Below are 27819 nucleotides of genomic sequence, written 5' to 3'. Positions count from 1 at the left end.
CCTGGTGATTTTTTACAAGTCCCATGTGACCTTTAGGATTAGAGAAGGCCTCTGGTTTTGCCTTTTCTTGGAGGAGGCTTCATGGAGGGAAGGGGGTAGTGGGGGTCCCCCGAGAAATCAGCTGGCTGAGTGAGTGGGAGTCTGGGCCCTAAGTGCGCGCCCAGGCAGGGCGTGTGAGCGCGCGCGTTCGGGGGTAGTTCAGCGTCCTTCCCTCCATGGCTCCCAGGGCCGCCCTCAGTCACGTGGCCGGCGGGGCCCGACAGGTAACTCGCCCAGAGAGGGCTGGGGCTGGTAGCTGCCCCGCCTTGCCAGGCGCCGCGGGCGGGTCTCAGCCCACTGCGCCTGCCGGGCCGCAGGTGCCGCCCCCGACACACGGTGTCCCGCCCAAGCTGATCCGCGTCTGCCGACGGTCGGTGCGTGCGTGCGCCTCGTCGGTCCGCGTGAGTGTGGCCGAGCGCCCCCCCTCCTCTGCGGCCATGACTCCGCCGCCACCCCAACCACCGCCCCCGGGCCCGAACACTGCCGCAGACTCTGCCACCGATCCCCGCCCAGAGCCCGGACCCCTGGTAGTACTGTTCGGGGCCACAGCTGGTGCACTGGGCCCGGATCTGGGCTCCGACGAGACCGACTTAATCCTGCTAGTGTGGCAAGTGGTGGAGCCGTGGAGCCGCCAGGTAGTGTGGGAAGGGGGTGGTGGGGTCCGCAGGAAGCTTCATGACCGAGGGACGCAGTGGTTGATCGGTTTCCCCCGCCGCTCGCAGGTGGGGACGCTGCACAAGTCACTGATTCGCGCCGAGGCGGGCGCATTGAGCCCTCAGTGCCGCGAGGCGAGTGGCCTGAGCGCCGACAGCCTGGCGCGGGCCGAGCCGCTGGACAAGGTGCTGCAGCAGGTGAGCGCCGGGGCCGGGGTGAGTGAAGACACTGCCGGACTCCAGGGACATTTCTCGGAGAGAGAGGGGCAGGGGGCGAGGCCTGGCGCACCGCGACTACTGGGGCGGGCTGTAGGACGGGTTCCTGTTGTTTGAAACTTTCATCAACTCCCGCGTGTACGTGTGTCGTGTGTCGGCGTGTGCCGGCCATTCCTGGGAGGGTCTTACTTCTCAGCTTTTCTAGATACAGCCTAATGAGGGGGCGGGGATGGAAGCCGCGAGACCTTTCCCGAGTCCCTGGCCGGCGGGGGAGCAAGGCTAAGACGCCCCTGGGAACTCTCCCAGCCAGGTCTCCCAGAACAGAAGCCGGAAACCGAAAGGACCGAGGGCCCTGGGCTTGGTCATAGGTCACAGGCCTTCGTCCTGGCCCACCCACCAGCCTGGGAGAAGCTCGAGCGGGGGCGTAGGGCGGTGTCTGTCCCAGAGGCAGACGCCGCCAGGTGTATGCTGCTCGTCTAGGCCTGCCCCTGCTGGCTGGCCAGACATGGGCGCTGTCCAGACCCCGCCTGGAGGCTTCGGGCCTCCTGAGTGCTAAAGCCTAGAGTTGTTCTGGCCCTGGCCGAAGAGGGAGGCTATTCTCATTGCTGTTTTCTTTGTTCTTATCTTTACTACTGCGCTCACCCCGAGTCCGACTTTTGAGTATAATGTGTGTGCTTTATACGCACAAATTCTTTCATCTTCCAACAACTCGCATGGTTCCTAGCCTGTTCCAGAAGGGCTTCCAGGCTAACCCCAACTGGGGGAGTATGCCGAAGGAGAGCTGGGTTGCTTTGCTCTGGCAGTGTCAGAGTGTAAAGCTGGTGTGGGGGCGGTTCTTGGGGCTGTGCTTAGTGCTTATACCTGTTCTCCAGCAGCAATGGAAGCTGGGGGAGGGACTGGGCAGCTTCAGGAGTGCCACCCCATCTATGAGCAAACAGCTCAGTGCCAGCCAGTCAGTCGATAGGGTGTGGGTCAAAGCTCATGCTGCCCCTGGCGTCCAGGTGTGGAGCTCTGTCCTTGGAATTTCTCTGCTCCTGGGTTGGTCAGACCTAGAGGCGGGGCTGCCATTGACCACAAGCCGGATGGGCCTCAGGCAGAACTGGGCCTCTCCTCCCTGCTTGAGGGTGGTGCCTGGTCAGGGACAGGTTTAACCTGCTCCCCCCCCACCCCCCAACCTGCTTGTCCTACTCCACCAGGTGTTTGCTCTGGCCCCACTCCAGACTCCTGGAGTATGTCTGATGGGGGCTTGGGTGATATGTAACTGCCACCATTTGGCCTGAGAAGGGGGACTGGGGGGAGAAGCAGAACACAGAGCCGGGCCCAAGAGGCGTGTCCACCTACTCCTCAAACAGGGTAGGGCTGAACATCTGGCTGAACCAGCTTTGCAGCCTGTGCCCTCTTTCTTTCTGCCTGCCCAGCTGAGTCTGTGTCTTTCTCTCCCTAGTTCTCACAGCTGGTGAGCGGGGATGTAGCTCTGCTGGGCGGGGGCCCCCACATGCTCTGCACTGATGGGCAGCAGCTGCTGCGACAGGTCCTGCACCCTGAGGCCTCCAGGAAGGTATGCCATTGAGGGCACCACAGGGGGCAGGGTTCCCAGAACACCCACTGTCATGGGGGTGAGCAGGGCAGCTCAGTTTCGTCCACTCATCCCCACTCACATGTGCCCCCAGAACCTGGTGCTCCCCGACACCTTCTTCTCCTTCTACGACCTCCGCAGAGAGTTCCATGTGCAGCACCCAAGCACCTGCCTTGCCAGGGACCTCACCGTGGCCACGATGGCACAGGGTACCTGTGACCCAGTGGGGTTAGGGTGGAGGGGTGGCAGTAAGCTGTGTCTGAGTATGTGCATGTTGGTGGATTAGCTTTATGAACACACAGTTGGCTTTATTTGCTGAGTTCTTAAGTGCCTTAAGTGCACATCTCCGTGTCTGTGCTGGGGCGCATTTGGAATGTGGCATATGTCTACATATGTCTGTGCTGGGGTATCTGTAAGGGCATATGTAAGCAGGGCCAAAACAAATGTGCTTGCAGGGATTCTACATGTGTCTTTGTAGGGGACTTGGGCCTAGGTGGGACCAGTCATAGTGCTCATGCTTATTGCTCCAGGGCCTCTCATGCTGGGATTTGATTTCCTCATTGTTCTTTCTCTGTTCATAAGAGTTGGGGCTGGAGACAGATGCCACAGAGGATGACTTTGGGGTCTGGGAAGTGAAGACAATGGTAGCTATCATCCTCCACCTGCTCAAAGGGCCCAGTGGTAAGTTCCCTTCACCACCTGTCACCTGTTCTCTCAGGGCTGGATGAATGCCTGCCTAGTAATTCCTCAAAGTCCCCTTCTTCCCTTCTTTCCCTCTGAGAGACCACAGAGTGGAAGCCCCTTTGTCACCTCCTCATCCTCTCCGCTGTCCCTTTTTTATAGTATGGTGGGGAGACCCCCTCCACCAGACCCTGCTTACCCCCATGCCATCTCCTCTTAGGTCAATTGTTTTTGAACCCTGAGGTGGTCAAGCAGAAATATGAAACAGGACCTTGGTGAGTGCAGGGCAGGGATGGGGTGACAATAGCTGGACATCTCTGACCCTGGGCTCTCCCTCCACAGCAGCAAGGCCGACGTGGTGGACAGTGAGACCGTGGTTCGGGCTCGTGGGCTGCCCTGGCAATCATCAGACCAGGATGTGGCTCGCTTCTTCAAAGGGCTCAACATTGCCAGGTGGGTGCAGCGGGATGGGTGGGCCAGGAGGGCAGGCCTGCTCAGGAGGCACTAACATAGCACTGGCTCCACAGGGGTGGTGTAGCACTCTGCCTCAACGCCCAGGGACGCAGAAATGGCGAGGCCCTCATCCGCTTTGTGGACAGCGAGCAGCGGGACCTAGCGTTGCAGAGACACAAGCACCACATGGGTGTTCGCTATATTGAGGTGGGGATTTGGGCTGGGAGCGGAGCAGAGCAGAGCTGAGACCAACCAGGCCTGAGACCCATAGGCTGTCCCCACTATACCCACAGGTATATAAAGCAACAGGAGAGGAGTTTGTCAAGATTGCAGGGGGTGAGTTGTGCTGCCAGCAGTGCCTAGCTCCCCCTGGTTCTTGACCCATGTCCCACTTTACCACCCCTTGCCTTTCTGCTCTCCTGTGTGCCAGGTGTGGATGGGTAGTTGGAAGGGCATGAATGAAGCCAGTAGTGACTCCCATTCCCCCCACCAAGGCACATCACTAGAGGTGGCTCGTTTTCTGTCACGGGAAGACCAAGTGATCCTCCGGCTTCGGGGACTGCCCTTCTCAGCTGGACCAGCAGACGTGTTAGATTTCCTGGGGCCAGAGTGCCCAGTGACTGGGGATGCCGATGGGCTGCTCTTTGTGCGCCATCCTGATGGCCGGCCCACAGGCGATGCCTTTGCACTCTTTGCCTGTGAGGAGCTGGCACAGGCTGCCCTGCGCAGGCACAAGGGCATGCTGGGTAAGCGATACATTGAACTCTTCCGGAGCACTGCAGCCGAGGTACAGCAGGTGAGCACCAAGGGTTCCCCTACTCTCATGTGCTTTGCCAGGGTGCCCCTTCCATCGCCTGTGTCCCCGCCCTACTTGGCATGACCAGCCTGTTGCTGCCTTCCTCACTAGGTCCTGAACCGCTATGCGTCCAGCCCACTCCTTCCCACACTGACTGCTCCACTGCTGCCCATCCCTTTCCCACTGGCAGCTGGGACTGGGAGAGACTGTGTGCGCCTTCGAGGCCTGCCCTACACAGCCACCATCGAAGATATCCTGAGCTTTCTGGGGGAGGCAGCAGCTGACATCCGGCCCCATGGTGTGCACATGGTGCTCAACCAGCAGGTGTGGTCTGCTGCCAATAGGGGGACACACACAGGGAGGAGAGTGTGGTTGGGAGTAGGGCAGTCTTGTTAACAGGCTAGACTACTTATAAGGTGGTGTGCACAGGGTCGGCCATCTGGCGATGCCTTCATCCAGATGACGTCAGCAGAGCGGGCCTTAGCTGCTGCTCAACGGTGCCATAAAAAAGTGATGAAGGAACGCTATGTGGAAGTGGTCCCCTGCTCAACAGAGGAGATGAGCCGTGTGCTAATGGGGGGCACTTTGGGCCGCAGTGGCATGTCCCCTCCACCCTGCAAGTTGCCCTGTGAGTATCCCAGGGCTGGGAAAGGAGGAGGCATGCGGGGGCCAGGTTGTTATAACCCTTTCTATAGTGGGGACTTCTTTCTGGCTGCCCGACCCAGGGCAGTGCCAGGCTCCCTGCAAATGTGCTTTCTACTTCTGCCTCTAGGCCTCTCGCCACCAGCCTATGCCACCTTCCAGGCTACCCCAACACTCATTCCCACTGAGACAGCAGCTCTCTATCCCTCTTCGGCATTGCTCCCGGCTGCCAGGGTGCCTGCTGCCCCCACCCCTGTTGCCTACTACCCAGGGCCAGCCACTCAACTCTACATGAACTACACAGCTTACTACCCCAGGTACCCTGCTACTAAGAGAACTGCATAGACTCGCCCCCTGTCCTGGTTTGGAGGAGGATCACAATCCCCTTCCTGGGCCAGATAATCCAAGGTCTGTGAAACAAGGGAGTGACAAGTGTGGGCTGGCTGATGCCATCTATAAACTAGAATGGAGATGATGTAGGGGCTAAGATTTTAGGAAGGAGGAACTGAACTAAGCATAAGGCAGAGTCAAGGGAAGGAGGAGGCAGGTTTTGGTCTAGGCCATAGGCAGGACTGAACTACTAAAACTCTGCCTTTCCCACCCTAGCCCTCCAGTCTCCCCCACCACTGTGGGCTACCTCACTACACCCCCTGCTGCCCTGGCCTCTGCTCCTACCTCAGTGTTGTCCCAGCCAGGCGCCCTGGTCCGTATGCAGGGTGTCCCATACACAGCTGGTATGAAGGATCTGCTCAGTGTGTTTCAGGCCTACCAGGTGAGTTGCGACTGAAGGGTTTGGAGACCTAGCTGAACCTAGGAGCTCCCTGCCCTACATCTCTGTCCCTTCTACAGCTAGTCCCTGATGACTACACCAGCCTGATGCCTGTTGGTGACCCACCTCGCACTGTGCTACAGGCCCCCAAAGAGTGGGTGTGTTTGTAGGTGAGGGCATCAGAAGGTAAGTGCTGGCTGATGTCCTCAGCTAACATGTCTCTTCTGTGTCCAGAGAACCAGTGTCCTCAATATGGTGGCTTCTTTCTGAAAGCACTCAGAGGGGCTCAAGCCCCAGCTCCATCCTCCACTTATTGTTCTGCTGTTCACCCCAAAGATGATGGCTGAACCCTGCATGCAGGACTGGGGGTGGAATGGTGCTACCCTGCTCCCGACGGCCTGGCCTGGGTCTCCTGCATAACACCCACAGAGCCTTTGTTCTGTCCTAGATCTGGCCCATGCCCACAGGTGCCTTAAACGAATGACTCCTGGGAACTTCTGAGTAAAGATCCCAATCGTGGAAGAGCAGAGAAACAGAAAGCACTGGCCCCAACCCCCAGGATACTTGGACCTCAGTGGCCACATTGTGTTAGGGGTAGTCCCACCTAAGGGTGGTAGCCCCACCAGCATGGCTCAAGGAGTATCAGATGGCAAAACAATAGGTTGTTTTGATGGACTGTACTGCAGTATCCTCAGAGGACACTAGGGGGCAGGAGGCCCTCACATAAAAACTCAGGCTTGACTTTTAAGTCTGCCTACTTTTTGTGCATACCTTGCCAGGACAGTTGTCCTGAACTCAGCAGACACTGGAATGTACTCTGCACCCATTCGACGGTGCAGAACTAAAGCTTCAGAAGGAATTTGGGACTCTACCTAATCTCCATAAAATAAAGGTTCCTAACTGTGGGGACATTTTAAAAGCCGAAGTGCCCTTAGCTTTGGCCCCCAGAGTGAGGGGCTCCACACCAGCCCCAAGTGGAGGAAAACTCAGGCAGATTTCAAGAAGACTGTTGACCTGTCATCGTTTATTATTTCAGCACTGTTAACCGAGGAGCCTGAATTGCTGGCTCTTCCCTTTGTATCTGTGTAAGGAGCACTGTACTCCTATAAAAGGTTTTAAAATACAAAATGTACAAGAAAACACAATCCCGAGTGCTGTAAACATAACTGAGAACCAGTTCCTTAACTGAACATCATTCGTTTTTTAAAATACAAGGTTTCGACTTGAGCCCACCTGAGCCTTAAAGATGACCATCTGTTCTGAGTATCAAAAACAGCTTCACAGCCAGACCCAGCAGAACTCGGATGATAGTGACTAGCCCTGGGCAGCAGCGGGCTGCACCCCAGGCAGCAGCACCACACGTGATCCCAGAGCTGTTCCTTTTAAAGCTGTTTTCAGCCATCCTTCTCCATGCATCTCCAGTAAGCAGAAGGCTGCTCATCCTATTCCTCAACCCAAGATCTTGCATGCGCCAGAGGGGGAAGAGATTGGGTGCTAGTACATGCCCGCTGCTCCGTGCTGCTACTAGAACTCAATTTGCATAGTCCAATGGCTGTGTGCTTTAACACCACTATGTTGCACAAAAATGTAAGTGTCTGTCTACAAGGCCAAAAAATATTGACTCTTAAACCAAAGCTTTTACAAAGCTGATACAAAACTGCTTACATAGTATACAAAGCTCTATTTTAAAATTTAACTTTTATTTTAAATACGAAAGCATTTCTAGTGCTACAGGCATCAAGGTATTTAAAAGGCATCAAAATTTGGTGCATAGCAACTCTGGATCATAGAGGCTTTTATTCTTGAGGACAGAGCTGATCAACCCCCAATGGATCTTGCAAGGGGAACTTTTGCAAGAAATCCATGAGAGGCAGCTAGCTACACCAGGGGCAAGAGGGTGGAGGCAAGTCTGGCCAGCTCTTTGGAACTTCTTCTCGGGGGCCAGCCCCCAACAACCTCCAAAGGAAGCTGTGGGCCTCCAATCACAGCCCTGAAAAATCTCACTAGTCACACTGACACAAAACTCACTTTCAAAGAAAATATGAAAACAGTCCAAGAGGGACCCAAGTGATTTTCTTAACTAGTTTTAAAGGAGAAATCTAAAACATCATGGTTTAAAGGAAAAAAATAGATGACCATACTTACTCATCCTGGGTCAATAGCTCCTACCTGGCTGACTACAGGTGGTGAACAATGAGCTGGCTCCCTCTGCCCAGGGCTCACTTAGTAGAGAACCCTGGCATCTAGGACCCACAATCCCCTGGAGTAACAGCATCAACCTTTGACCAGCTCAGCACATTGTCTCATATGTAGGCACTCAAAAAAATGTGCTTTCTGAATAAATGAAAGTACATCATTTTATCTGAAAACACTGCAAACTTCAGGAGCTTTGAAATAGGCCCAGGCCTTTGAACAGGTAACATCCCATTAATGAGAGGGTTAAGGGTGGGGCTTAAAAAGAGCACCCGAGTTGTGCACCTCCTTTGGTAGACAGCAGGCTGGAGTTTCTCGCTGGCCCCTGCCTTGAATGCCAGCCTCACCTGCAGCAGCACCACGGCATCTTTGGTCTGGAGGGTCAAGTCTATGATGCTACCTCATCTTTGGATTTGCCTCAAAGCCTTTTTAGGAACAGGCTGGTTTTTAGGCCATGCAGATGAACAGGACAGGCCAGAATCATTTGAGGCTGTAAACAGAATGAGGGATAAGCCTTCCATGCCAGTGTGAATCTTAAAAACTCGCCATCTAGGGTCCTGCATTTTCTCTGCTCCTGTTCTGAAGCATAGCTCATTGTGCTTAGCTCCTGACACAGCCTGGCCACTAGAGATGAGTTAGAACCAGCAAAGTTGCTTAAACCATCTGAGACTGGCTTCAAAGGTTACAGAATAGCCAAATGCTGATGCTCCCACTTGGAAAAGGGCACAAAAGGGAAGAGCACTTGTTTGTAGGATGGCAGGAAATTAAAGCTACCAAACTAAAACTTCACCTTTCAAAGTCACCTTACAAATAGCTATCTTTACCTAAGGCCCTGAGGGGAAAAAAAGCAATTTCAACATGGAGTCAGAATGGAGAGACTGCAGGAAAAATACCTAGAAAGTTACAAAAAGGCTATGCTCTGGAATGTCATTTTATATTCCAACACTTCAATGATTGGAATGGTCTCTTCTTATTTAATCTAACAGTTTATTTTTATAAAGAGGTATGAGCTACATTTGGCTTTATTTCCTATGAATCTAAGAAAGGCTTTAGGACACATGCTTAGTTTTTGAGACATGGGCTTGGGAGAATTTTTTTTCTTTTATATTTGCCTCTGGAAGGTTTTATCAAAAGTTTCTATTTTAAAAATGTCATTAAAGCTAAAGGGTCCTTCAAATGACCATAAAGCGGTACAAATCACTGATCCTAGCTAAGCAACCAAGTCACCTGAAAAGGCAGCACCTCTGAAATGAAGAGCCTGCTGCATTCACACTCAAAGCACCCATCATATTAAAGTATCCTATTCAAAAATAAAATGCAAAGCTTATTTCCCTAAAGCTCAAACAGCCTATGCTGTTCCTATTCTTTTACAAAATCTACCCCAGGCCTGAGGTGGAGGAATGCTGCTTTCCCCACAAACTGTGACCCTCAATTCCTGGTGCCAGTCCTGAAGGCTGCAGAGTTGGAGACCCAAGGTCCAAGGAGAGAAACATGCTGAGAAGTACATGGTGGTGGTGGATGCAAGGTTGCAGCAAGCACTGTCAGAGCCCGTCAGATCTTCCTAAATCCAGGGAATTGGGACCAGGGAGGGGAGCCTGCCTGCTCACCCCTGTTCCTTGGGAAACAGAAATCTGGGACATGTCTCTCCCAATGATCTCGTTCACTGAAAAATAAAAAAGGGGGGTAAAGTGATTAGTGACTTGTATGACTGATCATATGATGCTCAATGCCAAGGTCTACTTCAAAGACATTTTTTCTCTTGCCATGGCTTTCTATAAAGGTAAAGGCAGTGTTTGAAACCTGCTTCTGAGCTAAATGGAAATATTCCATAAGCTTTTCCAAGACCCCTCTTTTTCTCCCTTTCAAGTTGTCTGGGTTGGGAAGGGGGATGGCTGAGAGAACAGAGAAGTGTTCTTACTCTCACTCTAAAGGCTCACACTCTAGATAGGATACTTTTGAAATATGTTCACATTAATCTTAACCTTTCCATAATTTGCACCCCTTTAGGAGAGTTTTCCCTTTCTGATCTTGCAGTAGACCTTGTATACAAAGTGAATGAAATGAATGCTTTGGTGAGAGTAAACCACTGAGATTTGGGGGTTATTCTGTTACCCTGTGCTAATGAAAGCACCCTTTAATTATGTGGAGGCATTTGTATTGTTTCTGATCCTTTCTGATTGCAGGCTCTTGCTCTTCTGTTGGTTTCCATGACTGGGAGCACAGTGCTCTGTGAAGTCCAGTGCAAAGAATTTCAATCTTAAGGAACCAACACAGAAGGGAACACCCCACTTAAGAACCTTTAATTCTCTCACCATGAGCACTCTTTGCTTTGAAGTCAAAATTTTTTGCCTTATCAAATAAAGATTCTATACTAATTCCATTCCTAGGCATATACTCAAAGAACTGCAAACATATATCCACATAAAAATTTGTATTCAAATATTCACAGTAACATTATTCGTAACAGCCCCAATGAAAACAACTCAAATGTCTACAAAGTGATGACTAGATAAAGAAAATGGGGCCTATCCATACAACAGAATAGTTCTAATACATGCTACACCATGGATGAACCCTGAAAACATGCTAAGTGAAAGAAGCCAGTCACAAAAGTCCATAAATTGTTTGATTCCATTTGTATAAAATGGCCAGAACAGGCTAATACATATAGACGGAAAAAAGACAGGTAGTTGCCAGTAGTTATGGGAGTGATAGCTAATGCACATGGAGTTTCTTTTTGGAATAATGAAATGTTCTAAATACAATTTTTAAAAAGGCTTAGACAACAAAAGAATAAAGGTACTATCAACATTATTTAAGTAGTTTATGAGGTCAGTACAAGTAAAAGAATACTAAATGTAAAAACATGTTCTAAAATTAGATAGTGGTGATGGTTGCACAACTATGTGAATATACTTAAAACCACTGAATTATATACTTTTTGTTATAAACAAAAATAGACCAAGACAAAAATTTTTTCTATACTTAAGAATTTGATGTAGTCATATAGCAAAGGGAATACTAACAATCATTTTTTTAAAAATCTTCAAGTATTAACATTTAATTATTTTAATAGTTTAGGTAGATAAGAAAAACTCAAATTCATACTCATTATGACTAAGGAAAAGGGAACTACCATTTATTCATTTCATAGATATTTACTGAGCATCTATGGGTTTGACTTTAACTGAAATAAGATGAAATTTCGATTGTAATCTTCACAACATTTTTTCTTTTTAGATTTTATTTATTTTTAGAGAGAGGAGAAGGGAGGGAGAAAGAGAGGGAGAGAAACAACCATGTGTGGTTGCCTTTTGCACGCCTCCAACTGGGGACTTGGCCCACAACTCAGGCATGTGCCTGACTGGGAATTGAACCAGTGACCTTTTGGTTCACAGACTGGCACTCAAGCCACTGAGCCACACCAGCCAGGGGAAGCTTCATAACACACTTTACAGATCAGTTAACTGAGTCTTTGACAGTTCACATAATTTGCTTAGTAAATAGTTAAGCTGGCCTCAAAACACCTGTCACTTTTTGGAGGCCAAAAGACTAGAGAAGCAGGGAAATCACTTAGACAAAGAAAATGGCAAAGGGCCTGGACAAATGTGATACTAGGAAAGGGACAGTGAGTGTAGTTTGGTGACAGTAAGAAGAGGGAGAGTGGAAAGGACTGATTCACCACCACCACCAAGGTTTTGAGTCTAGAAAAAAGGGTGCTCTCACTATTGGAAATAAGCTGAGGAAGAATTTAGAGGAGGAAGGTGGTAGGCAGGTTAGGTCTGGAATAGGAAATTAGAATAGCCAAATGGAAAAATCCTGTGGGCAAGGGATGACAGTGGATGGTCAAAGCAATAACAGATTTAGGCATCTTCATGCTAGAGACCTAGAAGAAGGGGAGAAGTTTTATAATTTCACCAAAGAGCAGAAGGCTAAAAATAATGAGTGGGAGTAGCATTGTGCCCTGATAAGAAGACAGGACCTAAGAAAGGACATACGTAAGCAGAAGAGTAGCCTAGAAATTAGGTTTGATTTGAAAACATGCTCTGTTACTAACTCCATGTGTGTCCTGGGACAAGTTACTTCACATATATAAGACTCCATTTCTTTATACAATTATGGTGTTGAAGTAATAAATTCTCTTTCCAGTGTAGAAGTCTGTCGTTTTATGTCAATATTTATTTTTACTTAAATAAAAATGTTTTAGCCCTGGCTGGTGTGCCGGCCTGCAAATCAAAAGGTCACCAGTTTGATTCCCAGTCTGGGCACATGCCTGGGTTATGGGCCAGGTCCCTGGTTGGAGGCATGTGGGAGGCAACCGATTGAAATGCACACTGAGGTTTCTCTCCCTCTCTTTCTCCCTCCCTTTTTCTCTCTCTGAAAATAAATGAATAAAATCTGTAAAATGTATTTTTTTTAGAGACGAGGAAAGGAGAAAAAGGGAGAGAAACATTGATGTGTGAGAAAAACATCAATCAGTTGCTTCTCACATGCCCCCATCCGGGGACCTGGCCTGCAACCAGGCACGTGCCCTGACCTTTTGGTTTGCAGGCCTGTGCTCAATCCACGGAGCCACACCAGCCAGGGCTCAACAACAAATTTTTAAGTGGTGGCACTGAGAAAGGCAAAGAAATGAAGGAGGAAGATTTGGTTTGACTGTGGTTAGTATTTAATGTAGAATAGTAAAGGGGTAGGGACTAGAAGCTAAAGAAATCTAATTACAAAAGGGTGATGATTAATCAAGTGTTGATGAGCTAATAATCACTGACTGAGACCAACTTTTGAAGGTCAATGGTACAGACCTATGAAGGTGTTTGTCAGAGAGAGAAAGCTTTTTAAGTAAATTTTCCAGACTAGGATTTACTGACTGTTCATGATGGTCTGCAAAGAAGGATGGAATTAATCTAAGCATATTCCTGACTGCTAGAAATAACTAGCAGTTATGGAATATAATAGTTTCTGTGTACATGAAAAATTACAAGGATGCCTTAGAAGACAACACATTTTGTCTTCTGTTTCCTCCTAAGTATGATAGAGATTTTTTTTTTTTTTTTTTGTTAAAACCTCATATAGTATATAGTGAGAATATAAAGGGAACATAAATAATTAAGGTAGCCCTTGGCATCTCTGTATCAAACCAGATAAAAAAGAAAGTGTTTTCAGTGTGGGCTCTATGGGTGGGTCTATGGGATAGTCTCATGCTAAGAGGGAGCACAAGGATGGCATATGGTATCTGCATGGCTTCTAACATTATTCATCATATTAGATTATCAGTAGGCATCACGGTCTGTCTCTCAAATAGGCTGTGAGCTCCAGAAAAGCAAGGGCCTTATTACTGAGAAAACATCAACTTCTGATAGCTGAATAAATAGATCCTAATTTGATATAATTACTTGGAAGCTATTTGGAAATAGTATACTGTAAGTTATTGAGGTGCTAGGATAGGAAGGGGGACCAGAGAATGTTATTGAGACTAACACATGACATCTGACTTTGATTTTGGCAGTGTCTATAGTTTAGATAGGTCTCACAGCAGTGGCAAAATGCCAAATAGAGCCCTGGCTGGAGTAGTTCAGTGGATTGAGCGCTGGCCTGAAAACCAAAAGGTCGCAGGTTCCATTCCCGGTCAGGGCACATGCCTGGGTTGTGCGCCAGATCCCCAGTTGGGGGGCATGTGAGAGGCAACCAATCAAAGTACATGTATGTCTTCCACACTGATGTTTCTCTCTCCATCTCCCTCTCTTTCTCTCTAAAAGGAAATAAATAAAATCTTAAAAAAAAAAGCCAAATAGAGAAATAAGTACCCAACTCATCACATTAAAGCCACCTTTTCTTATCACTTATCCCTTCCAAAGATGGTAATTTCAGACATGTTTCAAGCAGCCATACAACACACCTTTTTCAATTCTTATCTCATTGTTCAAGTTCTAAAACTACAGAGTGATTAGAAATGGTCCTTTATCATCACCAAAAACCGCATGATTATTTCCCTGTGTTTTTATGAGGAAGTTAATGCTTACGTTTTCTTGAGGATGAGGGTCTATATCAAACATTATCTATCCACTTACCAAGTACACTTTGATTTTAACAATGAACTCATCATTTTCTGAAGCAGCCAAGTGTTGGCATTTAAGCAAAAGCCTGATTGAAACTGTGTTATTTCTACCCCCACCCCTTACCCAAATTCTGCTGTTCTTTTTGCCTGGTGTGCCTGACCTCACTTGGCTGAAGGCACCTGCGAAGTTCTTAACAGTTTAGGCTTTTTTTTTCCTTTTTTTTTTTTTGAGAGTATGTTTATTAAAGCTGGGGACAGTGAAACAAGGAGGGGCCTAGGAGAGAAGAAGCAATAGGAGAGCCTAGGCGGGGCTACTTTGGTCTGTAGAAATGTTATGGGAAAGATGGGCCAAGGCGAGGCTGCTGTCCGCTCACTGGAAAGTCAGAGAAAAAGGGTCTTGGAGACAGGTTCAGGGGGTTAGCTGGGACAGGCTGCCACTGTCCATTGCCCCCCTGGTTGCAAGTCTCATGGAGACCTTTAGAGTTTAGGAGAAAGAAAATTCATTTGAAAAGGAGATTTGAGTCAGTGTGCCCCAAGGAGGTCACACCAACAGTTTAGGATTTTAAGACTACAATAAAGCCAAGATTTTCCACAAAAAAGCACTCAAGCTGACTATACTCAAGATATACTTTAACTCACATTAATATGTAACAGCTAGTAGATTTAAATTCCTGTAAGACAGAGACCTACCTTGTCTATCTTTGTTCTCCACTGAATATTTAGTGCTTGGTACATATTAAGTGCTGAATAAAATTACTTGCCAACTGAATCATTAATATAATTTGGGGACTTGAAAAAACAACAAAAATTATGCTCAAATAATCGCTACAGGTGAATAAAGAATATAAATTTTAGGACAGGGCATCAGAACTGTAACAAAGCAGCCCTTTTACTGTCCATTAGCAGTAACTTGAGTTCATGTGTATGTGAGCCTACTGCTCTCCTTCAACCCTCACTTCTTCCTTAGGCTGGGGGCTCTAGGCTTGGGTTACCACCTCCAGCTAAAATTTGAGAGTCAACTTAAGCAAGTCAAAATTACTACTGGTAAACAAATCTATGATGTAATTTATACTGTAAATCATTAGCAATCTTAATCAATTCAACACTTAAGTTATTTCTTAAAAATACTAATCCTAAAAAAAAAATAATAATCCTTGCAATTTCATTTTTCATGTCCTTTTGAATGTACGTGTATACACATGAATTTACTGACTTGTTTAAACCCTAGTCTACAAAGTATGTGAAGTGGCTTTATATGTTTATTTTTACCAATTTAAGAACATAAAGAACTATTTATGCCCCTACTGTACAATATTATCACTTTTCCCTTAAAGAGTAAAGTGAATTCAAAGCTTAGAACAAGAGTTAACAGCCTTCAACACCGTGCTAACCATGTATGTAGGTCACGGCTTTGGCCCACTTGTGGCAGCCACCATCCTCAACTCCCGCTACCCCGACACCTGCATTGCTTGTGCCAGTACAACGGAAGTAGAGCCATCAGCAATATTTGCTATAGGAAAAAAGCAATTTTTTATTCAAGAAATGTTCAAATAAGAAGTCCACTTAAGAGCTGTTTCTACACACAAGAATGAGGAATTTGAGTAACAATGTACTTCTAATTTAGAGCTATTTCCAATGCTTAAGGATTCATTACAGCTGACAAGTGTGGTATGGTATAAAATCTCACCACCAGCTGAAGAGGAGCAGGGTAACCCAAAAGGATGCACACTGTCATATACACAAAAGTCCAAAGGACCATTATAACTAGCAACTGAGTATCTTGGGCATTTTTATAAAGGATTTTTGGGGTAATTAGACTCCATTTATATATGTTATTTCATCTCAAAGCTGCAATGAACATTAAAAGTTTGGCAAATTTATCTTGTGTTCCCTTCCCATCCCCATTCATGGAGCTGTTGTATTTTATAAAATGAAGGCTATATGTAGGTGCGATAATTTCTTGAATTTCACTTGAAGAAATGAGAAATTTGGAAGTTAAGGAATATAAATAATCTTAAATGGATGAGAAATCTAGTATTTCGGTTTACTACTGTAGAGCATAGTTTTCCTAAAATTTACTTTTAGGTTATTTGATAAGTTATAAAAAGAACATCTAGATACATGAAATACTTCATTCATCTATTTACAGCATGAGCTGAAGAGTTAATTTGCATTTTTCAAAATCTGATGAATTTGCCTTCACAAGCTAAGACAGAAACAAGTTCCTGAAAATTTAGGCGGTAACTGTAACTGCTCTAATTCATTCACCTCCAGTAATTGAGTTTACCTAGTTAGTCTCATGGCCACTCAGCTACAGACTATATTTCCAGCTTTCCCTTTTTAGTTAGGTATGGCCATGTAATTTGTTTTCTCCAAGGAAATATAAGCAAAAGTGATATGTGCATCTTCCTCATCACTTGTTTAATAGCCTTTTTCTTTCCTTCTCCACCCCCTGCTTTGGGCTAAAACTCAAAGTGGTAAACTTTGCTTTGACAATACCTAAGAAATGAAAGGAATCCTGACTGCTGAATTATCATGAACTATAAAAGCAACATCCAAAGTGGTTTTGTCATTCTATTGTGGGAACTCCATTACAGTAACCTAGCTTATATAGCAGTTCCTCGCTATATCGCGGTTCACTTATCGTGGCCTCACTGTATCACGGGATTTTTTAAAATATTATATTTAATTATTTATTGCAAATTTTTCGCTATATTGCGGGATTTTTGCGATACTGTATACATATGTTGTTAAAGTTACATAGGTTTAAGAGTATAGAATAAATGTAAGGTTCCTACTTCATGGGGGGGTCTGGAACGTAATACCCGTGATAAGTGAGGGAATACTGTATTATTGACAAAAATAAAACTCACTACCAGAAAGGTAACACAGAAAGAATACTTACATATTTTAAGCAAGGACGAAGATAACCAGCTTGAATACTATGGTGCCAAACTTTTAACGAAGTTATTTTAAATTTCACCCTGAACTCTAGTCAGCTTCCCACCACAGGACAGGTTGAAATATGCACAATGATCAGAAGCTTTACTTTTAACATTAGCTTTAATACTAGTAAAAAAAAATTATGACACTTTTTCCCTGCCACAACTGACAAGGGGCTGATTAGTCTTGTTTAAGGGTTTTTTCTTAAGAAAACTTGTGTGTATGATGCCATACTGTGTCATTACAGATCTTTCCTCTAGAAAAAGTTGAACTCACAACATTCTACAAAGACAAACATTAAATCTCCAGCTGAGTAAACAGTACACAGGTACTTGGAAGTATATTCAAGTATCAGCATGTACCCTTTTGTATCAGCAAAAACTAAAATATGAAAAAAAAAAACCCCTTCAATTTGCATTAAGATGTGGGATTCAAAATTTTAGGATTAACAGAAGAGTCTGTCGATTTTCTCTGTATTTTTTTACTTTGACATTGTCTCTGTATAATCTTGTCCATTTCTATATCCTGTTGAGTCCCACATCTATTACCTCTAGAGGCCAAACCTGAGCTTCAGAGCCATAAATTCTAAATCCACATGACTCATTTCACCACTTCTGTTATGCTTGCCTTTGAAGACCTTGCTCCATCAATTTTCTTTAGTCTTCCATATCTTTTTTTTTAAGTTATTTATTTATTTATTTTTAGAGAGAGGGAAGGGAGGGAGAAAGAGAGGGAGAGAAGCATTGATGTGTGAAGCATCGATGAGTTACCTCTTGCACACCCCCATGCAACCCAGGCATGTGCTCAGACTGGGAATGAAACCCACAACCTTTCGGTTTGCAGGCCAGTGCTCAATCCACTGAGCCACAACAGCCAGGGCTACTCTTCCATCTCTTTAATCAATCTACCCACCTCCCCTCCTGGATCATTCTCATCATTGATTAAATATGGGTAAGTGTATCTCAAGCAAGAAAGCAAACAGAAACCCTAGACTTCACATCACCCTCTATATCTAATTTTTTTCTTTCATTGCTTAACATCTTAAAGGAATTATCTATACTGCCTGCTGTTTCTATGTTCTTACCTCCTGTTCACTCCTTAGTCACCCTTTAATCCCTTCACTCCACATAAACACCAAGATCATCGCTTCACACACAGGAAGAGCAATGGGGTAAACACTTGAAAAAATAAGTTTTAATCTTGGTTCAGATGTGATGTAACTAAGGCAATTAATCTTTCTTCAACTGATTTTCTGAACCACAACATGAGGAAATTAATTTAAATCCTTCTGGTCATAACTCTTCTCACTGTTTTATAGATGTAAGAATTTAGTTGCTACTTTTATTCATCTCACAATTAGAGACAAGAATGATGTAAAAATGGTATGCCCAGCTTTCTAGGAGAAGCCAAGGTTTGGTGGCCTGTTTGGTATCCTAAATATAAAAGCCCCCTTATAAAGCTAAATTCATTAAAATGACATTTAAATGGCATTTTGAGAGTTATAACTTGTACATTTATAATTTCTAACGCATACTTTCTAAAGTGGCTTTGAGAGTCTTTGAAGAAAGGAGCTGTGTGACTGTCTGTGTGTGTGTGTGTGTGTGTGTGTGTGTGTGTGTGTGTGTGTGTGTTGGGGTTGGGTGGGAGATGAAGGTCCAGCCCCCTCCCTCACAAACACTGCCTGCATTTCTACGGATTGCTTCCAAGTGGAGCCCAAGATGAACTACAAGGAGTACAAACATGGCCTACAGGGCAGACTCAAAGGTAGAAGATCCAGGTTGCCTCTGATAATGGATACGATTTCTGCTTTATTTCCATTCCATACTGCCTCACATCAAAACAAAATACTTGACGAGAAATGAGTAGGCTTACACACCTGATCAGCAACCAACTTTACTCGGCAAACAAGCCATAGAATTCATATAGATGGGCCTCTCTCTGCTTTGGTTGAACAGATCCAATAAAACATTTGCCTTTTATTCAAACCCAGACTAGAATTATAAGCATAAGTGTGAGAGCCAGAGTATGGTTAGATTTAAAAAGCAGTCTTACAGTCAGAGTGTAGCTACAAAGATAATGAGTGGGCCTACCAAGAAGGTTGCCCAGGTATACCCCCTCCTTTGTAGCACATGCAAATCTGGCCACAGCATGCAAATACCAGACTTCAGCACAAAAACAATGACACATTTCAAACAACACTCACCCTCTAGATTCTCCAGAAAGGAACTGGACATGAGAGCTCACTGTGGTTAGGCCATTTCTCTGCTGAACCTGATGGCTGGTGTTCCAAGTCAGACATAAACTGGTCTGTGTCAAAGAAGACAATATCACTACTGAATGGAACAAACCAGAGGGTAACTTAATCTACTACATGCCCGGGCTGTTCTGTATGTTTGTTTTTTTTTTAAAGATTTTATTTATTTATTTTCAGAGAGAAGGGGAGGGAGGGAGAAAGAGAGGGAGAGAAACATCGATTTGTTGCCTCTCACATGCCCCTAACTGGGGACCTGGCCCACAACCCAGGCATGTGCCCTGACTGGAATTGAACCAGCAACCTTTTGGTTTGCAGGCCAGTGCTCAATCCACTTAGCCACACTAGCCAGGGCCCCAAGCTTTTTTTTTTCTCTCTATAATCAAGAGGAATTTAATTGTCCTTTGTCTATATATCACTGCATAAAATGGCTTCCCACATTTTATAAAATAACATGAATGTTGGAATTCAGAAACTTTAGGAGGTAATTACTAATTTTCTAAAGTTAAAAGTACAATAATTTAAAAGTTATAATGATGATTTCAGTGATTTTAAAGATAGACTGAGTTTTAAATAAACTAGTTTTTATTATTAGGTTAGCTCTATTTGTAGTCCCCAAATTCCTGTCTATGGCTACATCAAAATTATCTAGGCACTTAAATAAAAATCTAAATTCCTGGGCTCTACTTCAGACCACAGAATCAAAATGTCTAAGGGTAGGAGTCCAGAAAACTACATGCACAAGAAAACTTGGGGATCACAGAGGAATATTATTTAAACTAAGTTCACATCCATTAGCAGGTTATGAAATCAATTCAGTAAGCTAAAATCAGTATTTAAAAGAACAAAATAGAACACAACCTTTTATTAAAAAAAAAAAAAAACAGACTAAGAATTGGTTTGTGAGACTTTTATGTTAGTTGTGTATGTTTTTGTTATGTACTATGTCATGCCATAAAACTTACTTCTTACCGTGGGAAGCTGTCATAAATGTTTGAAAATCATTATACTCAGGAAGAGTCACTATCGATCAGTTTTTTGATAGTGGCTGACACAACTGGATGCCCAGCTAGAATCCAAAATAAAACGAGGCAAAGCCTCCTCCTTTGGACTATAAGGAATTATTTTTGGGCTTTTCTATACAACTTCAAACAAAAGGACCTAACTATGAATTCTAGAAGAATGCTTTTATCATCTTTGAAGAGAAGATGAAAACAGTGATTAATACCTTGATCTTAGGCAGATAAAGAAGGGAAAACAAAGGAGAAGCCAATCTGTGCAAAATGCAGCCTCACTAATGGAATTAAAAAAACCAGAAATCTTTGGGGCTTAGGCAAAATTTTTCTGCTTTAAGCTTTTTTATTACTGAACTTGAGATTACTCACCTAGTCTTCAGGGGTGATTTAAAGATTCCAGTATGTGAAAAGTAACTTAAAGACTGAAGAAATATTGTCAAGTCTCCTTTCTGAGGGTGCCCAATCTTCACAACTGAATCCTCCAAAACAGACTTGAAGGTGTTATAGAACATGTGATTCCAAGTAAAATGGCACATAAATTACAAGAGAGAAGCCCAGGAACAAAGCTAAGAGGCCAAGAGATATTGTGGGCTTTTGTAAGTTGGCTGAAGCAGCAGTCATTTTAGATTGTGCTTATGGAAACTTGCAGTCTGAGACATCTTTCTAGTTCCTTGAAACACTACTGACAACTCCAAAAATTACCGAATTCATTTTTTTTCTATCACAAAAGCTTTGACCAAATATCTAAAGAAGAATTAACACTAGTCCTTCCTGACCTCCTCCAAAAGATTTTATAAAAAGGAGGGAATACTTCCCAACTCATTCTAAGACCAGCATTGCATTGATATCAAAGCCACAGACACTTCAAGAAATCTAGACTATTCCCTGTGAATACAGATGCAAAAATCCTTGACAAAATACTAGCAAACTGAATCCAGCAGCATATTAGAAGAATTATACATCATGACCAACTGAGATTTATTTCCAGAATGCAAGGATGGTTCAACATACGAAAATCAATTACAACAATGAAGGGGAAAATCCTCTCATATGTTCATTTCAATTGATCAGAAGAAGCACCTGACAAAATTCAATGCCCTTTAAAAAAATCACCCAATAAGTTAGAAAAAGAAGGAAATTTCCTCAAAATGATAAAAGGCCACATACGGAAAGTCCACAGATAACATTGTACAAAAGACTGAAAGCTTTTGCCCTAAGGTCAAGAACATGACAAGGATGTCCATTATTGCCATTTCTATTAAACACAGAACTGGAAGTTCTAGCCAGAATAATTAGGTTAAAGAAATAAAAGGCATCCAAAGCCACCGCCAACATCAGACTCAATGGTCAAAAACTAAAAGATCAGGAATAAGATGGGGATGTCTGTTTTCAACATAATACTGGAAGTCCTGGCCACAGCAATTAGACAAGAAGAAGAAATAAAAGGCATCCAAATTGGAAAGGAGGAAGTAAAATTGTCATTACTCACAGATGCTAATAAATGAATTTGGCAAAGGAGCTAGATACAAAATATTCAGAAGTCAGTTTATTATTGGTGTACAGAAATGCCACTATCGGAAAGAGAAAGTAAGAAAATAATCCCATTCATTATTGCAACAAAAATTAAAAATTAGGTACCCAGAAATAAATTTAACCAAGGAAGTAAAAGACCTATACTTGGAAAACTATAGGACACTGAAGAATGAAACTGAGTAAGATACAAATAAGTGGAAATATATACCATGTTTATGGATTGGAAGAATTAACATCATTAAAATGTTCATACTACCCAAAGCAATCTATAGATTCAATGCAATTCCTATTGAAATACCAATGGCATATTTCACATATCTAGAACAAATATTCCAAAAATTTATATGGAACCAAAAAGACCCAGAATAGCCTCAGCAATCTTGAGAAAGAACAAAGTTGGAGTGATCAAAGTACCTGATATCAAACTACTATTAGGACACTGTAATCAAAATAGCCATAAGAATAAGCATATAGTTCAATGGAACAGAACAGAGAGCACAGAAATAAACCTATGCCTATATGGTCAGATAATATTTTACTAAGAAGGGAAGAGCATACAATGGAGTGAAGACAGTCTCTTTAATAAATGGTGTTGGGAAAACTGGACAGGTACATGCCGAAGAAGAGGAAGAGGAAGAAGAGGAAGAGGAAGAAGAGGAAGATGAGGAAAAGGAAGAGGAGGAAAAGGAAGAGAAGGAAGAAGAAGAACAACAATAACAACAAGAAGAAACTAGACCACCAACTTATACCAGACACAAGAAAAACTCAAAATGGATAAAAGATGTAAATGTAAGTCACAAAACCATAAAAATCCTCGAAAGAAAACATAGGCAATAAAATCTAAGACATCTCTCGTAGCAATATTTTTGCCAACAGGGCAAGGGAAATAAAGGGAAAAAAAATAGGACTACATTAAACTAAACAGCTTCTGCACAGCAAAAGAAATCAACAAAATGAAAACGGAACCCACTGTATGGGAGCCCATATTTATTAACGATGTATCCAATAAGGGGTTAATTTCCAAAATATATAAAGAACTTAAACAACACCAAAGAAAAATCCAGTTAAAAAAGGGGCAAATGTCCTGAATAGACACGTCTCCAAAGAGGATGTAGAGATGGCCCAATAGATATATGAAAAAATTATCAACATCATTATCATCAGAGAAATGCAAATTAAAACCACAATGACATATCACTTCACATTTGCCAGAATGCCTACTTTCAATACTACAACAAATAACAAGTGCTGGTGAGGATGTGGAGAAAGGGAACCCTCATGCACTGTTGGTGGGAATGCAGACTGGTGCAGCCACTGTGGAAAACAGTATGAAGGTCCCTCAGTAAATTAAAACTGCAACTGCCTTTTGACCCAGAGATTCCACTTCTGGGAATATATCCTAAGAATCCTGAAACACCAATTTGAAAGAATATACCCTATGTTCACAGCAGCTTTATTTACAATAGCCAAGATCTGGAAACAGCTCAAGTGCCCATCAGTAGATGAGTGGATAAAAAAGCTATGGCACATTTACACAATGGAATACTACATGGCTGTAAAAAAAGAAGGAAATCTTACCTTTTGCAACAGCATAAATGGACCTGGAGATTATTATGCTAAGTGAAATAAGCCAGTCAGAGAAAGACAAGTACCATATGTTCTCACTTATATAGAGAATCTAATGAACAAAATAAACTGGCAAAATAGAAACACAGGCATGGACAGATGGAACACACTACTGACAGAAGTTGGGGAGGAGGGGACAGGATGAAAGAAGATAAAGGGATTAGCCAAAGAACATGTGTGCATGACTCATAGACACAGACAACAGTGTGGTGATGGCCACAGAGAAGGCGAAGCAGAGGCCTGGGTGGAGGTGGGCAAAGGGGGAAATGAATGGGGACATCTGTAACAGTGTCAGTTAAAAAGAAAAGAAAGAAATAAAAGGCACCCAAATTAGAAAGGAAGAGATAATATGATCTCTATTCACAAATAACATGATCTTAAACATAGAAAGCTCTAAGAAATCCACATACAAAAAATGTTAGCACTAATAAATTAAGTCAGCAGTTATAAAATCAACACACAACTCAATTGTGTTCTATATACTATCAATGAACAATCCAAAAAGTAAATTTAAAAATCAATTTCATTTACAGTACCATCAAACGAATAAAAGGAATTAACCAAGGAGGTAAAATATTTGTACACTGAAAACTATACATTGCTAAAAAATAAAAAAATAAAAAAATAAAAGCTAAATAAATGAAAAACATCCACTGTTCATGGACTGGAAGACTTTTTAATATTATGTTTTGAAAAGATTTTATATATTATTTTTATTTATTTTAAAGATTTACTTATTTATAGAGCAAGAGGGGAAGGGAGGGAGAAAGAGAGGGAGAGAAACATCAATGTGCAACAGAGATACACTGACTGGTTGCCTCTCGCACACCCCCAACTGGGGACCTGGCCCACAATCCAGGCATGTGCCCTGACTGGGAACTGAACCAGCGACCTTTGGGTTCACAGGTCGGTGCTCAATCCATTGAGACACACCAGCCAAGGCTTATTTATTTATTTTTAGAGAGAGGGGAAGGGAGGGACAAAAGGAGAGACAGAAACATTGATGTGAGACATGCAATGATCAATTGCCTCTTGCACGCCTCCAACTGGGGACCTGGCCTGCATCGCACGCATATGCCCTGACTGGGAACTGAACTGGCAGCCTTTTGGTTCACAGGCCGGCAGTCAATTCACTGAACCACACCAGCCAGGGCGGAAGACTTAATATTGTTAAGATGATATTACTACCCAAAGCAATGTATAATTCAATGCAATCCTTATCAAAATCCCAACAGTATTTTTTGCAGAAATAGAAAAACTAATCCTGAAATTCATGTGGAATCTCAAAGGATCCCGAAGGGCCAAAACAGTCTTGGAAAAGAAGAAAAAATATGGAGAGCTCACACCTCCTGATTGCAAAACTCACTACAAAGTTACAGTAATAATACCAGTGTAGTACTGGCATAAGGATACACAGACCAAAGAAACAGAATAAAGAGTGCAGAAACAGACCCTCAGAATATATGGCCAATTCATTTTCAAACTAGGGTTCTAAGACCATTCAATGAGGGAAAAGGCAGTTAGTCTTCAACAGATGGTACAGGGAAAACTGGATATCCACATGCAAAAGAATGGAAGTAGAACTCCTGCCTCACACCATATACAAAATTAACTCGAAGTGGATTAAAGACCTAAACATAAGAGCTAAAATGATAAAACTCTTAGAAGACAACATAAGGCAAATTTTCATGATGTTGGATTAAACAATGACTATTTTTTCAATATTCAATTTATTTATTTTTAGAGAGAAGGGGAGGGAGGGCGAAAGAGGGAAACATCAATGTGCAATGTGCGAAAGAAACATTGGTTGTTGTCTCTTGTATGCCCTCAACTGGGGACCTGGCCCACAACCCAAGCATGTGCCCTGACTGGGAGTGAAACCAGCAACCTTTTGGTTCACAGGCCAGCACTCAATCCACTGAGCCATGCCAGCCAGGGCTAAATGATTTCTTAGAATGACACTAAAAAAACTGGCAGCAAAAGATAAACTGAACTTTCATCAAAGTTAAAAACATCAAAGGACACTATCAAGTGAGTGAAAATACAGCCTACATAATGGCAGAAAATATTTGCTAATAATATATCTCATATGGGATTAATATCCAGAATATATTAAAAAACTCCTACAACTTAATAATAAAAACAACTCAACCAAAAAATAGGCAAAAAATTTGACTAGACATTTCTCCAGAGAAGATATACTGAATGACCAAATAAAGTAATGTAAAGATGCCCAGCATAATTAGTCATTAGGGAAATACAAATCAAAACCACAATGACATACCACTTCACATCCATTTAGGATGGCTTTTTCTTTTTAATCTTTAAAGGAAGTTCATTTATTGCACAAGGAAATTTCCAAGATTGAATACACGGAAAAAAAGCAAAATACATAATACTATACATAATATGCTAGTAAAAATAAGGGAAAAAATACACAATTGCTATAAATACATAAAATAGCTCTGAACTGGTAGCCAAGAAACTAACTGGGAACTCCAATTGCTCATACAAAGGACAACTGGGTACCTTTAGTATTTTTAACATATGAATGCTTGACTTTTTCAAAAACCCAAATAAAATTTAAAAACTCCCATTCTACATAAAGTCATCTACAGATGCTTTAAGATATATATTTTATTTACTTATTTTTAGAGAGAGGGGAAGGGAGAGAGAAAGAGAGGGAGAAACACATTGTTCATTTGCCTCTCACACACCCCCAACCAGGGATCTGGCCCACAACCCAAGCAAGCGCTGTGACTGGGAATAGAACCAGCTACATTTCAGTTCACAGGCTAGCACTCAGTCCACTGAGCCACATCAGCCAGGGCTACAGGTGCTTTTAAATACACAAGTTGATTATAAGGGACTTGATTTGTTCCACATTCTTGTAGATACAAAGTTAGAATGCTTGTAATTATCACTCTCAACCCTTCCCTGGCCTCCACCAGCATTAAAAGTTTCACACTTTTCCTCCTGTCCAGATAGATAGGCTAATGTAGGCTTAATAAATGTTAAAAAAAAAAAAGTAGGGTAACTTCAAACAAAAGAGCTATTTACATATATTTATCTAAGTTTTATCAAAAGCTAAGATCCCTGGCAAGATGTAACCTTGTAATGCAAAGCCAAAGAACAGCCACCAAACTACAAAAGCTGAACTGATGAGCCTAAAATTGTTTATTTATCATTTAAAATATTTTTGTCTCGCCCTGACCATTGTGGCTCAGCTGGCTGAACACCATCCTGCAAAGCGAAAGGTAGCCAGTTTGAGTCCCAGTCAAGGCACATGCCTGGGTTGCAGGCCAGTCACCATTTGGGGTGCATGCAAGAGGCAACCAATCAATGTTTCTCTCATACATGGATGTTTCTCTCCTTCTCCTTCTCCCTCCCTTCCCCTCTCTCTATAAATAAATAAGTAAACTCTTTAAAATATTGTTGTCCCTGTGAATGATCCATTTTCAAAGAATTCAAAACAGAATATGGATTTTAAAATGGAATACTCTTTAGTCACTGGATTTGTATCTTACACATGGCAAACAAACATCAAGACTGTTTATTGTGTCTACAGAGGTGAGATTAAATAATCAATTACAGCTATTTCAGAAACCATTAAACACATGTGAGACAATCTAAATTTCAGACTGACCTGAATTTAAATGCCAGTCCCTATGTTTGTGACCATATAATACAGAGAAAGTACTTCAACTGAGCCACATCTCTAAAAAGAAAGTTAATAATTCACCTTTCACAGACAGTAGGGAAAAATTAATGAGCTAGGCAAAGTACCTAGAATAGTGCTCAAAAAATATATATATATGAGTTTTATTATAAATAAATAACCATAGTTCATTAATTATTTTTAAATACACTTCTGAAGTGAACTTATTTGGAAGACTTTTTTTTAAACCTTTCTTTTTAAAGAAGATTTTATTTATTTATTTTTAGAGAGAGGGGACGAGAGGGAGAAAGAGAAACATCAATGTGCAAGAGATACATCAATTGGTTGCCTCTCACATGCCCCCAACTGGGGACCTGGGCCACAACCCAGGAATGTGCCCTGACCAGGAACTGAACTGGAGACCTCTAGGTTCACAGGCCAGTGCTCAATCTACTGAGCCACACCAGCCAGGGCGGGAAGACTTCTGATGTGCTAGTTGGATTTTTCCCAGCTTGTGAGTCTGAAAATTAAATTTTCTCTTATTTTTTAAGATTTTCTTATTATATACACGTATGTCCAAGAGTGGTCATGTGTAAGGTCTTGAATTCCCATCATGGTCCATTCTACATGAGACATAATCCGAAACCTGCACAGACATTACTTATGCAACCTTTCTGCCTCTGGAATTATAAACCATAAATACGTTTGAGGTTAGATGG

General features: G+C 43.1%; 2 protein-coding genes across 4 annotated transcripts in view; one reads left to right on the top strand and one right to left on the bottom strand.

Moving 5' to 3' along the window:
• Nucleotides 1-354: 354 nt before the first annotated feature.
• ESRP2 (epithelial splicing regulatory protein 2) lies at nucleotides 355-9710 on the top strand. 2 transcript variants are annotated; one of them, XM_090260436.1, is made up of 16 exons: nucleotides 355-674; nucleotides 762-890; nucleotides 2353-2466; nucleotides 2579-2693; nucleotides 3067-3165; nucleotides 3386-3440; nucleotides 3511-3618; nucleotides 3693-3825; nucleotides 3912-3954; nucleotides 4113-4414; nucleotides 4526-4738; nucleotides 4844-5042; nucleotides 5187-5373; nucleotides 5663-5828; nucleotides 5906-6011; nucleotides 6274-9710. In XM_090260436.1, the coding sequence occupies exons 1-15, from the start codon at nucleotides 477-479 to the stop codon at nucleotides 5993-5995; spliced, it is 2151 nt and encodes a 716-aa protein (XP_090116562.1). In that variant the 5' UTR covers nucleotides 355-476; the 3' UTR covers nucleotides 5996-6011; nucleotides 6274-9710. The 2 variants fall into 2 exon arrangements, with proteins under 2 accessions (XP_090116562.1, XP_090116561.1); XM_090260435.1 differs by lacking the exons at nucleotides 355-674; nucleotides 762-890 and having other exon boundaries at nucleotides 2295-2466; nucleotides 7041-9710.
• The window catches only part of NFATC3 (nuclear factor of activated T cells 3), a 125426-nt gene continuing 104436 nt past the window's right edge, over nucleotides 6830-27819 (bottom strand). The window contains exons 10-11 of one of the 2 annotated variants that reach the window (XM_090260434.1): nucleotides 19220-19323; nucleotides 9618-9681 (exon numbers count right to left, since the gene is read on the bottom strand). In XM_090260434.1, the coding sequence (XP_090116560.1) occupies nucleotides 19223-19323 (101 nt within the window). In that variant the 3' untranslated portion in view covers nucleotides 9618-9681; nucleotides 19220-19222. Of the gene's footprint in view, nucleotides 9682-19219; nucleotides 19324-27819 lie in introns of both variants that reach the window. The other variant, XM_090260433.1, reaches the window with a different exon arrangement.

Source organism: Furipterus horrens, unplaced genomic scaffold (genome assembly GCF_987537825.1).
Source record: "Furipterus horrens unplaced genomic scaffold, mFurHor1.1.pri manual_scaffold_13, whole genome shotgun sequence".
NCBI classification, from domain to species: Eukaryota; Metazoa; Chordata; class Mammalia; order Chiroptera; family Furipteridae; genus Furipterus; species Furipterus horrens.
The sequence above is the reverse complement of the archived record's forward strand: the minus strand, read 5'-3'. Positions and strand labels throughout refer to the sequence as shown.